The 15,158-nt window shown below is 38.8% G+C and overlaps 2 protein-coding genes across 2 annotated transcripts; both read right to left on the reverse strand.

The window, feature by feature from the left end:
- Window positions 1-3,440: 3,440 nt before the first annotated feature.
- LOC146456815 (uncharacterized) lies at window positions 3,441-10,567 on the reverse strand. The gene is made up of 5 exons (XM_085092888.1): window positions 10,393-10,567; window positions 8,026-8,694; window positions 7,017-7,298; window positions 6,090-6,194; window positions 3,441-4,917 (listed from the first exon to the last, which is right to left on the reverse strand). Exons 2-5 carry the CDS (start codon window positions 8,651-8,653, stop codon window positions 4,877-4,879), a joined length of 1,056 nt encoding a protein of 351 aa, XP_084949014.1. The 5' UTR covers window positions 8,654-8,694; window positions 10,393-10,567; the 3' UTR covers window positions 3,441-4,876.
- Window positions 10,568-11,543: 976 nt separating this feature from the next.
- LOC146456816 (uncharacterized) lies at window positions 11,544-13,875 on the reverse strand. The gene is made up of 2 exons (XM_085092874.1): window positions 13,248-13,875; window positions 11,544-12,842 (listed from the first exon to the last, which is right to left on the reverse strand). Exons 1-2 carry the CDS (start codon window positions 13,734-13,736, stop codon window positions 11,967-11,969), a joined length of 1,365 nt encoding a protein of 454 aa, XP_084949000.1. The 5' UTR covers window positions 13,737-13,875; the 3' UTR covers window positions 11,544-11,966.
- Between the last annotated feature and the right edge of the window lie 1,283 nt (window positions 13,876-15,158).

The raw sequence follows: 15,158 nt of genomic DNA on the forward strand, positions 1-15,158 counted from the left end.
TATATATTTTGCTGTTTTTTTTTTTTTTTTTTGGTGGGGGAAGGGGTGACCGGAAGTAAATTTGTGCCGTCGATCAAAAACACTGTAAGGGAAATTTGCATATCGTCGTGCGAAGGAAAATATCCTGGTCGTGACAATGGAAAGTTGTTCTCTTTCAAATCCCAAAAGGGACGTTTGTGAGTGCAGTGGAAACAATATAAAACTCAGTGAATGTCAAAGGGATATTTCCAGGCACGTGCAAGCCTACGGACTTAGTATAAACCGTGATGAAATCAGCGACGAAATGGATCTTATTCTTTGCCGTGTAGGTAAATAAATGTAACATTTCACGCGCGAATTTTTCATTCTCTTGTCACGAATAGTTTATCATAACTGAATTTGTAATTGCATTTTCACAGTCTAAAAAGCAATCTTTTTTGTGGCGGGAGGGGGGGTGCAGCTATTGTGTATCATGCGTTCAATTTTCACCCAAGCTTCAGTTCAGCTTCATTTCCTTTGTTTTTGTTTTCATTCGGTTATTCCGTTTTCTTCCTTTTTTTGTTTTGGCTTTCTTCACCATTGCCATTGTGAAACAACCCCATTACAAGAGAATATCATTACACTTACATCCGGTGTTACATCCCATTACATTGTGTTACATCCGGTCAGCAGTCGTGCTTCTCGGACTTCCGGCCTATGCGTTCAGTTTATTCACCATTCTTGGCTTGTCGACTATCGCAATATCTGACTCGATTTTAGCTAAAGACGTTACTTTGGATTGTTCAAAGGCGTGCATTTGCTTTGTACATTGATCTCGACACATTTACTTTACTTCCTGGTTGGATAATATCGATGAATTTAGGTGTTCGACGGCAGAAATCGCAAGTATCACGACCATGGTGTGGACCTTGTTAACTATTAATTCTTTGTCAAGTGTATGCGGGCTACTTGTATCATCTTCTCTGGTCTGAAACACGGCAAACTGGATATTCGATGGGAGTAACTGTTAGTCTGCGCTAGATTTGGTCAAAAAACGGAGCGTGCGAAGGAGAGACACTTGAGAGAACAACGCGACGAAAGCATCCTGAAGAAATTCCCAAAACCTTCAAGGTAGGCTTTGTATTAATTTATATTTCATCAAATTTGTTGGCCAAAACCTTATTTACTAAATGTAGGTAGCAGACAAGATGATAAAAGATACTTTTGAAGCTGATTTTCTCTCTCTAAAGCCTGTTTGAGCCAAATACTGGAGCTCTCAAAATTACCAATTTTGCAATTTTTTGCAATTTGTCCCAGGTGTCTTCAGCACCCATGGCCAGTATATAGTTTTCCCCAAATTGATTTTATGATATTTAGAAACGTCAATATCTGCGTAATCTCTGCTGCTAATTTGGTTTATGTGGAAAGAGTACTTTCGGAGAAATTAGGAATATGGTTGTGCTTGTTTTTCCTGCTTGTCTAAATGGCTGACAGGGAACATAGTAAGACGAGCATTTTCTTCTTGTTTATAAAACCCAACTTATTGTAACGACAAATTTTATAAACTGGAAGAGTGGTTCTACCATCTGTATGAATTTTATTTGAATTGGTTCACATCCACCCGAGAACCAGACTCGTTTACTTTTACTTTTTGAGAATGGAACTTTTGCTCAAAACATGGTCTCAAGGCCGACGTCATCTAGCGCAGTTACCATGGCGACGATACATCTGCCGATCCAAATATGGTTGTTTTTGTCTATCCCTTAAGGTAACCTACCTCCACACAAAAATTGAAGGGGGGTTAAAATTTTTCATTTCCAACTTTGCTTCACTTTCCTGGAGAATTGCTCTTAACTGTTCTAATTTAATCCCATTATAACAAAATCGAATAAGGTAGCCAGCTTGGATCTGTTTACCAAGAATCGTGCTTCACTGAATGCTCAGTAAGACGCACACGTTTTAGAAGTTAATCGGAGGGTTATACAATAAATTAACCCCTCTCTGGCTTGCTGCCTCGGCTGAAAGGCTGTCCAAAATTTCAAAGTTGCCCTCTAAGCTTCGCTTCTCGGCCATCTGTTCATTTTTTTGATGCGATTTACCAACTGATCATGAGTGAAAGTTTTCATCGGTTATCAGTTTAGATAGCTAGCTCGTCAATCACAAACAAAACAACTTGAAAGTTGTGGAGGACGGAAATCAAGTTCAATTCCTGGCTTTAAAGAAAACTAAAGAACTTTTGGCAAAGCAGCTCTGTACTTTAGGCAAAGCCTGTTTGCCTGTGTCATTACTGAATAATACATCATCCTCAAAAAGTTTACCTCTTTCATAAGCAGTCGCTCCTGGCCCTATTCTTGCCGGTGATTACACACTGAATCCACTTGAATTGTCGCTAAATGCAGAGGTGGTGGTTTTTAAAGATGCGGCAAGGAAGGAAGGTATGCTTCTGTTACCTTCAATGGTATTCATCTGGATTGCATGAGCTATTTCAGGTGCGGAAAACTTATTACGGGATCAGTATATATTTTTAATGACTTCCCCTGTTTTGGAAAAACTCTGCCGAGTGCCGAGTAACTTATCTTATTTATATTTTTGTAAATAACTATATTTATCCATTCATCAAAAATCATTCAAAACTCAACCTCCTAGATTTCTACGAACTGCTATATAAAGGCAGCCATATTAACTACATCTCGCGAGATGGGCCTACTTTTGCTACTGCGCATACGTTCTGCGCATCTTGAGATACTCAATATAGTTGGTGGTGCCTGCTAAAAACAGGGATATTTTTTTTCGCAATTTAAAAGCATGTAGAGAAAGCGGAACTTAACAAGTGATCTTGGTATCCAGAACGAAAAGTGGAGGTACCCATACATTTTTCAGAGATAATAAAGCTTCAACAAGGAAAATTAAAAATACGCCATGCATTGCTTTTTCAGTAAAAACCAGTAATAAAATGTGATTGCAAGGGCCACCGCAAAGTACCGCAAATAATCTAAAAAAATAATAATAATAAAAAAATAATAAAAAATAAAAAAAAGAGCAAAAGAGAGCAAGGGAAAAGAAAAAGAAAATTCGAAAAAGAGCAAGGTTGATTTCACGGTCAGGGAAGTATATTTTCCAATATTTTGAATGGCACGGCGTTTCTTCTTCAGGGTATGTTTGAGACTGAAACATACCGTTAAGAAGAAAGGACGTACCTTTCGAAATATTGAAAAATATACTTCCCTGACCGTGAAATCGTGCATTGATTTGCATTTTGTTGCTTTTCTTGGATTATTGTTGCTTAATTATCCCTGAAAAATGCGTGGTCTGACCCCCAATTTTATTCTTGGATTCAAATAGCCCTAACCAAAATCTGCTTTTCTCGCATAGTCATAAACGGCGCAAAAGTACTTCTGTATTAGTACATGTACACACCGCCCTTAAAGTAGGTTCTTTGTCATCAGTCAGATAATAATAATAATAAAAAATGTCTCGAAAGCTGTCTTTTAATGTTTACCTTAAACGTATTACAATTTGTTGCTCTCTTATAATATATCAGTAAATTGTAACAGCGGACAGGAAGCAATAAAGTTCATTTCCTAGAAGGCATATATTGAACCAGTAAAAACAGAAAAAAAAGAAACAAAACAAAATAAAAATAAATAAAAATGGACTGCTCATTCGCACGAACTATTGCTGCACTGAATTGTTCTTGAAATTTGCCTATTAGCTGACGGCGGGGAAATGTCGCGAGTCCGTGATACTGCACCGCATCACGGCAAACGAACATCACAGCTCACAACAACGTTTCCCCCTAATAATATCCTTAGCAGTTATTGATCTCATCCTCGCTGCAGTATTTAATTGTTAACGTCAAGTTTACCTATATTTATTTAGTTACTACAATTGATAATTACCCCAGTACTTTCGTGCACTTTGCTATAATTGACTGTTGTGTTTTCTTTCGCACAATTTGTAAACTAATCATATCATCCTCTGTGTATTTCTGGAAATATATAAATGTCTACACAAGGTTCATGCCTATCCAACAGATTTTTATGAACGACTGAGGCCATTCGTTTGAATCACATTTCCGTTTCCTTCAGGAACAAAGACAAATCGCATTCCACGGCATTCCTAAATGGGTAAATATTACTGATCAAACGAAGCGTTTTATAATTTGCTAGATTGTTTTTAGCCCTTGGGCATCGTCATTAGCGGCCGTTTTCAGTAAATGTGCGATCAAGGCCTTTAAAAGGTTTGTTTGTTCTAGGTAAAAACTATTTAACAAGAGTTACTGTACCCCGAGAAAATGCCAAAAAATACACTCATTCATTTAATCGAGGTCCATCCGTCTACACAAATGATTGCACAATCCCATACTCATAACAGTCTTCTCACATTTTCTGGAATGGGGAATTATCAAGTTGAAGTGTGACGCTCATTCGTCAACCAGAGACTTCTAGCGACATCCTAAAAAGGCCATTTTACAGTTGTGTACTTAGTGACCTGGTCTTGGATTGGAAGTGAGGCTGGGGGTGGCCTTGTTTTGATACAAACCCTCACTATTTTTATATTTAAATGCAAACTAGTTTACTTAAGAACAGCATGATCTAACTATGAAAAGCAGTGAGGTTTGTATCTAAACAAGATCATCCCAAGCCTCGCTTCCAATCCAAGGACAAGTCACTAAGCACACAACTGTAAAAAAGGCTATTGTAAGAGAGGTTTCCGTAGCCATGTTGTGACGTAACATGGTTATCAAGTTTGATAACGATCTCGGACTGGTAGCTGTAGTAGGTAGGTAGGTCACATTCCTTGAATTTTTTAAGCAATGTAAACTAGTCGCCTGTTGATAAACTTGGCTTCTCCTCTGAACTGACCACCTGACGGTTCATGAAGATGATCACGTGATTTGTGTAGTCTCTGGTAGACACTATGGCTGCCGCGAAGGAGAGTACAGCTTGATAGCTCGCCCTGTTGGGTGTAAAATCGTGGTTACTCATTGTCAAAAAAAGTTTCAAAATCTATAAATGAAGTGAATGAATCTATAATTGAATTGAATTGAGCTCAATAGTTTTAAAAGGAACATTAGGAAAATGAACTTGACTGATCTTATATCTGACCAATGTGGAACAAAATGAATTGTATGTAATCCTTGGATTACCAGTTGATTTTTACAGGTATAATTTGTATTACACTTTCTAATTTATTTATAGATATTGAAAATATTTCATTTAATTCTGTTACTTAGTTTGGTGTCTGGAATTAGCTATCATACTGCTAAAGGTTATTGATACTATTCCACTAGCTACAAAAATATTTTGTTATTTTGGCTTTTCTTTTCCAGAAAGAGTGTTGAAATGCACTCGGCATAATGTATCTGTCCACCAGTTTCGGCGCGTGCGAATGACGTAAAAAACACAGAAAGCCAATAAATATCTTTGTCCGTAATCGTTCCAGATGTTGTAAACTGGTCAAACCAGAACACTACAGTGAATTACGGTCTTATATTTTGCGCATTCTCTTGACCTTATTTGGTGATTTATTATCATTATTATTGTTATTCAAAAATTACTCTAGCAATGTAAAGGAAAAATAGAGGTAGAAAAGTAAGATATCCACGTGGCAAAAGCGAGTTCCCTTTGGGAAACACAATAGCTAATCCGAAATAACAACCAGTACTTGAACATGACAGGAATCGTAATCGAGTACCCATATAACTTTTCAGCGTCAGCTCACCTTTTGCCCGGCGTGGGTATGTGCTGATTTTAGTAGTAGTAGTGATATGGTGCTAAATATCTAACACATATCAACTATTTCTCTCAAAAAGAGTCCTTGTTTGCTCATTGCTCTTTAGTGATATATTCATAAATAAACAAAAATTTATAACTTCAACAATGTGACCATTTCCTCTTGTCTTTAAGGTGACCGTTTCTATTCAGGTATATTGTTTTAACAAAGAAATGTGTTCCTACGATACAAGCAGGACTTAAACCTACGGTAAGTGTGGCTAGCACGAAGGCACTAAAATTCCCTTTTAGATTTAAATCTATGTAAAAAAATAGGCCGCAGTTACTCGGCAGTATTTGTCAAAGGTGGTTAAAAACCATTTCAGTGAAATTAGTGATGGGCGTGGTCGTCCTTACCTGTTAGCCATGGAAACCACCACTCCATAGCGAAGACTCCCAGGATAAATATCATCAGAAATATAAAGGCAACCACAGATTTTGGGACTTTCACTTCTATGTTGCCTACAAAGAAAACAGGAAACTGAAAAAATAAAACAATTGCGAATACGCCACACATGACATTCCAGTCCTAGCAGTATGCAGGATATTTGTCCCATGAACCTAGTTTAATGGCCTTAGCTCCCACGAGTCTCCTGTAGCTCAGGAGTAGAGCATCCGTTCTAGTAATCGGAAGGTTTTAGGTTCGATTCCTGGTAGGAACACTCGGATTTTTTGTCCTAATATGCCTGTGTCATTTACTGAATAATACATTATTCTCAATTGAAAATGAAACTAGTTCTACGATAAATTACATTCTTTCACTCGACTCACATACTCACCTGCTAACTCGCTCGCTTACTCGGTATCTTTCTCGTTCGTTTGATATATTGTTAAGGGTGTGATAGCCTGAGAAGCAAGTTCTATTCTCTCGTTTTAATTTGCAAAGAGGATGCTTACAATAACAGCTGCAATAAATGATTGTGATGAAGTTATATATTCACGCGATACTGAAGAAATGACAATACTTGGGATTTGAAGGAAAGTATTTTATTTTATGTTTTAACAAAGCCACGCGATATTCAGTACAAATTAACGGAAAGTTCTTTTTTTAATCATATAGTTTGCATTTATTTTTTTTACTAGTTATTGTCCACCCTTTGTGTATCTAGTTCAATACCTGTTTTGGGAATAAAGCAATATATTAACTTTCTTTCTTTCTTTTTCTGTCCTGTGTTTGCTCGTCCGTCAGTCGCGAATTTGCTCATTCGTTCCTTCATTCTGTCGTTTGTTCATTGTTTGGTCTGTTTGATATTTACCGTAAACAGATAAGTAACATTTCTATACCTGTATTTGATCCCACATGGTGATTTTGATCCTGTTGATCTGGACCCTGCTGATCACGGTCCTGTTGATTTGGATCCTCTTGATTTTGATCCTGTATATTTGGACCCTGCTGATCACGGTCCTGTTGATTTGGATCCTCTTGATTTTGATCCTGTTGATCTGGACCCTGCTGATCACGGTCCTGTTGATTTGGATCCTCTTGACTATGATCCTGTTGATCTGGACCCTGCTGATCACGGTCCTGTTGATTTGGATCCTCTTGATTCTGTTGATTTTGTCCTGCTATAGACAAGGAAAGATTTTAAGAATAAACCTGTGCTAGTCTAAACGGTAGGTAGTCACACTACAAGTCTAACTGGCCCACGCGGACGGAACGTGGTCTTGGATAGGATGCTAGTCTGTTGCCAGATTACACCCAACAGTATGACGCCGTTACTCATTTATAAACCTGTTTGACACGAGACGAGGGGAACCAAGCGTCTTGTCTTAGGAAAGAACACGGGAATGCAAAAAAATTATCGAACAGTACGGGTAAATGGTTTTTGAGAGCCTGGTTGTTCAAACACCGCCCTAATTCCAGGTATGTTAACCAAGGTTTTCACTTTTGAAAGCTGATTTGAAGCTAATGGTAAAGAAAAGTCTACGTGAAAAAGGAGGGACAAAAATCTTTTTGAAGAATCTTTGTTGATGAGCAATTAAACTCGAATAAAAGTTCACGCTAACCCAGGATTAGCGTAATCGGGCTTTGAACAACTGTGCCCTGGAATCATTTGCCTGAATGAATGAATGAATGAAACTTATTTTCCACTGGTGCACACAGATGATGGCCGGTTTTGGGTTTACTACAAATAATATACTACTCGCCACATATTTATACGTATTCTCGTGTGATAAAAGTTTGGTCTATATACCAAGAATGGTATTAAAGCGAAATTAAAGCCAAGCCAAGCCAAGCCAAAAAAAAAAATGAAGAAATCAAACACAAAATACGTAATGATGATATTCTCACCCAAAAGTTGTAGAGTACTCCTGTCGAAGATACCAGGAAAGAAAATTCCACTTGATAATCTTCTTATCACGCCAACAACGTAACTTTGATTTGCGCGATCTGTCCATAAAACAGGTGACCCTACTGCTGCACTGGGCTCCTCGAGCTCAGAGTTCCCTGGTTTAAGCTGATGTCTTTGAGTTTCCGAGTTGTATATCCAGTGAACAGTCTTGAGTGACTTTTGAGTTGCGACAAACGATCGACATGTCGGCATCGGCAGTCGATCATCTATGTTGTCAAAAGATATCAGTTTGAGACTTTTCTTTGGTGCACCATCGAGAGGAATAAAGCTAAAGCTGGAATCCCTGGGAATATTTCCGACGACATCGACTATGTTTCGATTAGTACTATACCATGGTCGGTAGCAGCGATGAGCGAAAACCCTTGATCCTTCCTCATTTATGACATCAGTGTCCGTTAATAAAAAATACTTTGTCTGCCCTCGCACCTCCGTTTGGACCGCACATGCAATCCCTCTTCCCTGTATTTGTTCCTTCTTTATCACCTTAACGAAAAACAAGCTATCCTTTACATCCTCTGGTCTATCACTTAAGGCTCTCCTGAAGAATCCTCGTCTACGGTCTCCCATTGTGTGAGATATTTTTTCAACTGACGAGATCGAAAACTTTTCTGAAAAAAAAAAAAAAAAAAGAAGTACAAACAGTTTAATCCTTTAAAAACCACGAAACATTGTTTGCATATATACTATCACCAAAAATCAACGATAAAAAAGGACGTACGTTTCGGTGTGCTTCGTGGCACCTAGAAGTGAAGTTCGGAAATGTACATTAGACCCCGAAATAAATAAACGGAATAGCTTTTCTTATGCTAATTTATTCGGTTTTTTCTGAAAAATTTTCGGAGTCTTATTTACATTTAAACTTGTCAATGGTACCATGAAGACGCAGAAGCGCCGTTTTTATCGTTTTATCTGCTTGTGAGCGTATTAACAAAATTTTTCTTATTATATACTAGCTTATACTATCACAATTACAACATTTTCTAAATCCTTATCAGAAACAGCCCACTTAAACTGTTGTTTCCTGTACTGTTCCAAGATCATTTACAACCTTTTAAAGAGGATATTTTTCAGCTAATAAAATTTCATCTGTTGGACTCTTTAGCTGAAAATTTAAATTTGAAACACAGATGGCGGGAAAAGCTACTGTTACACTAGACAATTTTTGTAACAACTTGTCGCAATTTTGTTGTTACACGAATCGTTGCCTCAGGTGTCAACATGCCCTAAAATAAACATGTCTCACAATTTCTTTTTGTCGCCGCAACTGTTTGTGAGACGTCGGTTTTATTTCGTGTAACAGTGACTGCAACAAACGTTGTGAGACATGTTTAGTTCAGGGTATGTGGCATAACACAGAATTTCGTGCAACTTGTGTCGCAACAAAATTGCAAGACAAGTTTAGAGAGAGCAGAAATCCGATTGCGAACTGAGCACTGTTGGTTTTCGGATGAAACTCAGTGGCTCGCCTTTTGTCATTTTGGTCCATTGGAGATGTTAGAAATAAGAAGGCTCCAAATTTCTCTTTGAGACTATCATGCGTTCCGACAGTTCAACCACCAAAGAACTGTTAGGTGCGCTCTCTCCTTGTTTCAGCGTCAAAATAAACAAAAAAAAACTATGTTTGGTTATAACGATCATTGCTATATTCAACATCTACTGGAGGACGAAGTGTTACCGGACCCTAAAGGAATCCTTTACGGGCAAAGTCCACTCAGTACTAATTCCTTTTAAATTCGTTCCGGAAGAACTGCACACCTCAATTATTGCATCGGATGCGAACAAGTGTCAGGTAGAACCTTTTTGGGTTTGCTATCAATACCAGCCGGAATATTTAAAAATACAAAGCAACGGGAAAAACTGATGCATCGGGACCGCCAGACTGTATGCTTACTTGTTGAGCGCCTTTCATCCAAACTGCTGACCACAATTGCAGTCGCTAGTCGCTTGCCAGAATGTTTAACGACACACATACTGTTTAGTTTTAGCGATATTGGTTGGCTCTCTAATACCGCTCTATTCTGCCCTATTCGTTTGTTATCACTTCTTACTTTAAATTAATCCCATGGCAGACTGAAGGGTTGCTATGCTATAGCGTATGGAAATTTGTTCTTACAGGGGTCGTGGGTAGGGGTCGCCATTTTGAATAAGATTGTTATTAGTGTGAAGTCCTGCTTCGCTTTGTTTGTTCACACGTCATGGCCAATCATCTTTACCAGTTTTTCGGATGAGCCTAATCGTATTTGAGTGAAAAATTAACAAATAACATTCAAAGGATAGGTGTATAATCGTATTGAGGTAGTTCTTACCAGTCAACTGTTCGTCTGCTACAACACATGCGTTATATTGCTAATAATTGGTATGGAAGAGGTATTTGCGTCGACAATAACACTGCACTAGTTTCTGGGCAGGAGGCAGAAATGGAATTGATAGCAGATGACATATCTCAATCTGGTAACATGGAATCCCTTACACTTGATCATAGCCAGGAATGTTTGGCTTGTAGAAGTAAGGCCATGAGTGGCAAAGCGAAATAACGATGTCTCGAGGGCATCCTATTGTTAAAGGTAAACGGAAATGATCATTCATCGGCCAATTCGATCTCACCAGTCAAATTCACGCATTATGATCAACTACAGTTTATGACCATTGACAACAAAGAACGTAGGGCAGCTGCTCAATCATCCAACTCGAACAAACCAAGCAAGTAATTATGTGACGCTTTTATTGTCAGTGAGCCTACGTGGCAGGTGCAAGAAAAGGAATATTGGAAGACAGGAATTGGACCTGCGTGCGAAGTGGGCTTGATATCCCTCTTCTGACCTTTCTAGCGCCTGAAACGCAGACTGAAATGCCAGTGTGGTTGGATGGCTCTTGAGGTACTTCCGACTTGATTCTGCAATGAGTCAGTCAGCCGGAGGGTAAATAATAAACATTGTTCGTATATCTAAGGTTCTGTATTATTTGTCTCGACGAAAAGACTGTTATAAGTGGAGTTAAAGCTTTATAAATACAGAGCATTTGCACCAGAGATAGCAAGATTTGATAACTGGCCAAGCAAATCTTCTTTAGTTTCCATTTGCATTGTCTGAATTGTCTGAGCTTTTGGTATCTGGATAGTTGCGTATTGCGTTGCTTGTGACTTGTACGTTACTGAGACAAGAAGGCTTACTGAACTAACGTTTTCAGTTTTCGTTTATCGAGATGAAATTTAAAGGCTCTGAGCAAGAAGATAACATTGAAAAACAAATTGGCCGCGCTCCGATATTTTAATTGGCAATTTTGAGATACTGAAGCGTATAATGTAAGGAAATAATTGAATGAGCACAAAAAGCTCAATCTTTTTTGCGGGCTGTAGATGTTGTTCAGTTCATAAATAGGTTTTCGCGCACGGGGATAAAAGGAAATTTTGATATGAAGCTTCAAACGAAGCACTCAAAAAACTTCTCTCTTACTTTTTTTATTCATATCGTAGTCTACACAAGTCAGTAAGTTTAACGTGCTTAACGTAACCTCCATTTGTACACGTGTACCGTAGGTAGAGTACTTAAGTTTAACAGTGCGGACGAGAACGTGCAGAGTTTGAGCGCTACATCCCTGGTTACTGGACTTGTTTGGGTTCATTCGCACTCCGCACGCCTCCTCCCTCCCCATCACTAAGACCCTTAAGTAACCTCCCCTCCTCCGGGGGGATTGTACGCTATGAATGTTTACAACATGAATCGCCCACTGAAAACTGGAAGCTTTCGAGTGGCTTGGAGCATGCACAAATGAAACTCACTGTTAAAAACACACATGTACAAGTATAAAGGTTGTCTAACGAGAGGTTGCAATTGTCTCTCAAATGAAGTTTGCCGCCGGCTTAGCCAGACTACGTTCACGATCAATCAGTGGTCTTTATCATGGGTATCGTTTCATCTCGCGTGTTTATTCGTTGCTGGTTTGGCGCTGTTTCCGTTCTATTATAGTCTTTAAAAAATTTACACCAAATACTCAATATCATCACCAGCACACTGGGGATGATGCTTGACACAAGGCCTTCGTTGAAGAAGTGGCTACCGACTAAGAAAAATGAAAATTGTACAGATATGGTTGACAATACAGCGAAGACCAACACAGCCAAATGCACTTTATCTCTTACATCCCACCGCCTATCTGCAGACAGGTAGAAGAATGCAGAAATATAAAATAGAAATATTACCACTGCACAGGATGTTACGACAGGTATAGCCCAGAAAGGCTCAGTTATCATACCTATCATCATCCACAACACGTAATGAACCACTGTGAAGCAACCCGGGTCCACGGTATAAGGAGAAAGGGTATACGGCGTGCTCGGACTGACTAGAGCATCGTCTTTAAGGTTTGTTCTACAGTAAAAAAGACCACGTAAAAATACCAGTCCGATGGAAACTAGATAAACTAACGGATAAACCACTTGGATCCCTTCCGTGCTGTAACATATGGCGGTTATGGCAGAAATCACTCCCAGACAAAACACAACAAACAAGAAAAAAAAAGTTGTTTTCACAACAGCATCCTCGCTGTTATCGTAATTTTCGTTAAATAGTTGAATACACAACACGTTTACAAAGTAGCTTCCAATCAAAGAGAAAAGCCAAAACATCCAACAAATCTGAGGAAAGGTCTTTTTCACACTCTCAAACCGATCGTTAGATCTAGAGCCATCCTTGACAACGCACTCCACATTGTTCAGGGAAGGATTAAAGTGCGGTGGACTTATGGCGATATCCTCAAGCTGAAAAGGGAAAAAAATTTCAGTGAGAAACAGAAAAGTCAAATTAATTTCTGTGCATTCTCGTAATATTTTATACCTCTTTAAGAACTCCTGGTGGACTAATAAATTGGGACAATTACTGAACCATACAGTGTAATTTGACACAAATTATAATTCTTTCAATCATTTCTTCGTCTGTTGAAAAACGCAAACGTAAATTCTCTGTCCCAAGCTTGACGAAAGGATATTGAAGACCTTCAAGCAAGTTTATTTCTAACATCGGCTTAGATGGCCTTGCTTTAGTCCTCAGTATATGTTAACATTACCACACTCATCTAAACCGATCTTAACCGCATGCCGCTTGATCAAGTTTTCTTCATACCGAACCAAACTCGTATACTCAAACGTACACAAAAGCATACTCACCGTTGATAAGAATTGGACTAATTTTATTTCTGTTTCCGCCTGATTACAGAACTTGGAGATAGTTATGTGCAGGTCTTGTTGTCTTCTGTCAGGCCAAATTGAACCCAAAGAATAGATGCCCATAGCTCGGAGACTTAAGTAACGATCACTTACATACAAACATGAACGGCTCCAAATGTATTTTCGTTGATCAACTTCCGTCAAATTTACTGAAGAGTTTGTGAAGTGCACCCAGATATTGATTAGTTTAGATGATGTATCCTCTGAAGGGAAAATGGCGCGCGAGATGTTAAAATAGTTGTCAAATGGCGGTTTGGTTGAGGTCAAAGCATCGTGAATTTGGTAGTCAAATTTGAGGCAGTTTTCTTTTCTTAGTTCCACTTGGTTGTTTGTTCCGTTCATCGTTTCCGAAGTTGACTTGGATGACGCTTTGTCAACCAACAAAATGGTCAGAGAAAGACTGAGATCGATCAACCATTCCCACTTCATCTTCAGTCATAGATCGTCTGAAGGAAGGCCGCAATAGATTTGGATACTGCTCACATTCAAAACAATTGTCGGTTTCGGTGACTGCTGAACTGAGGCAATTGGTTTGGTTATCACGCGTCAGTGGCACTGACGCTGTACATTGGAGTGTGCATAGTTTAGATTTATTAGGGAAAGGTGTAAAGTAAAAGAAGGAAATGTGTATAAGTCGGAGTATTCCCTTTTGTCAGTTGTATAGGAGGGTCTTCATGAGGGTGTTATCGGTTAAAAGTTAAGCCATTTCTCAGTGATGAGCTACAATTTCGTCCATTTCTCAGCTATCACTTAATTATGCCGGATCTCAATTAACTTTTGCATCTGTGCTTTTGTATCGTACCCGATGGTGTCCCTTTCTTTAGCCGAACCAAGAGAAAACGAGAAAGTAAAACTATACTCAGGCAAACGTTTACACATTTCAACTAACAGTTTTCTTCGCATCCGAGGAACAGCACCTTTAACAGCCCCAGGGGCATTATGGTTCACAAAGCAATGGCAAATAACAATTAGTGCAAAATATTAGTAATGATCTAGTAATGCAAACAATATTTGCTGCGTTATGGCTGGAAAAAAGAAGCTTCTTTTGCACTTTTTGAAGTGAAATGGGAGCTAGTAGACGTATGGCGGGGGGACTTTGAAATAAATTTACGGCAGTTTCTAAGTTCCTGAAACCACTGTATGTTAGTTGTCTACACCAAACGACGATAAACCAACAGTGTGTGAAAACGTCCTTCTGAACATGAGCTATGCAACACCTTGTCAGCGTACTCGATACGATGCCAACGAATTGGTAATTAACTTTAATAGGACTGCCAAACAGGGGTTGCTACTCCATCAATATGAAAAGAAAGGAGACTCAACACAAAGCTGATTGAAATCGTCGCAGCACAAAATTGACCCAGAATGACGATTTATCTACATAATGATACGCGGTTTATCAGGAATGGCAGTTATGCGGACTGCACTTAAGTGAAACAAAAAGACGACCAATTTACCCTGGAGCAAAACCACATTAGTTTAATTGAGAAATAAAGGCCGATCCAAACAATCAGGGTGTTAGAACGGAAGATTTTGTGATGATATGCACGACCACGAAATCAGGAAGACATCGCAGAAATTGTTTCCTGCTATATAGAAAAGTCGATCAATTCTGTTTATGTGTCAGAAGTAAACGAAATTCATCGTCTGTCTTTCGTTTAAGAGCATCTTTTGCATTAAAAGCTGATATATTTCAGTTTATGCGAACAACTGTTTGGAAGTACGCTTTGAGGAGCAGAACATGAACAATACATCTTCTCTCCTTCTAGAAATTCGAAGCCGCGTTGGGTTTTTTGAACTAATCAGTTATCCGGGGGACCCAGGCTAGGCCACAATTGTTAAGATGTTATT

The sequence above is a fragment of the Pavona decussata genome, unplaced genomic scaffold (genome assembly GCF_977016875.1).
Source record: "Pavona decussata unplaced genomic scaffold, jaPavDecu1.1 SCAFFOLD_254, whole genome shotgun sequence".
Taxonomy (NCBI): Eukaryota; Metazoa; Cnidaria; class Anthozoa; order Scleractinia; family Agariciidae; genus Pavona; species Pavona decussata.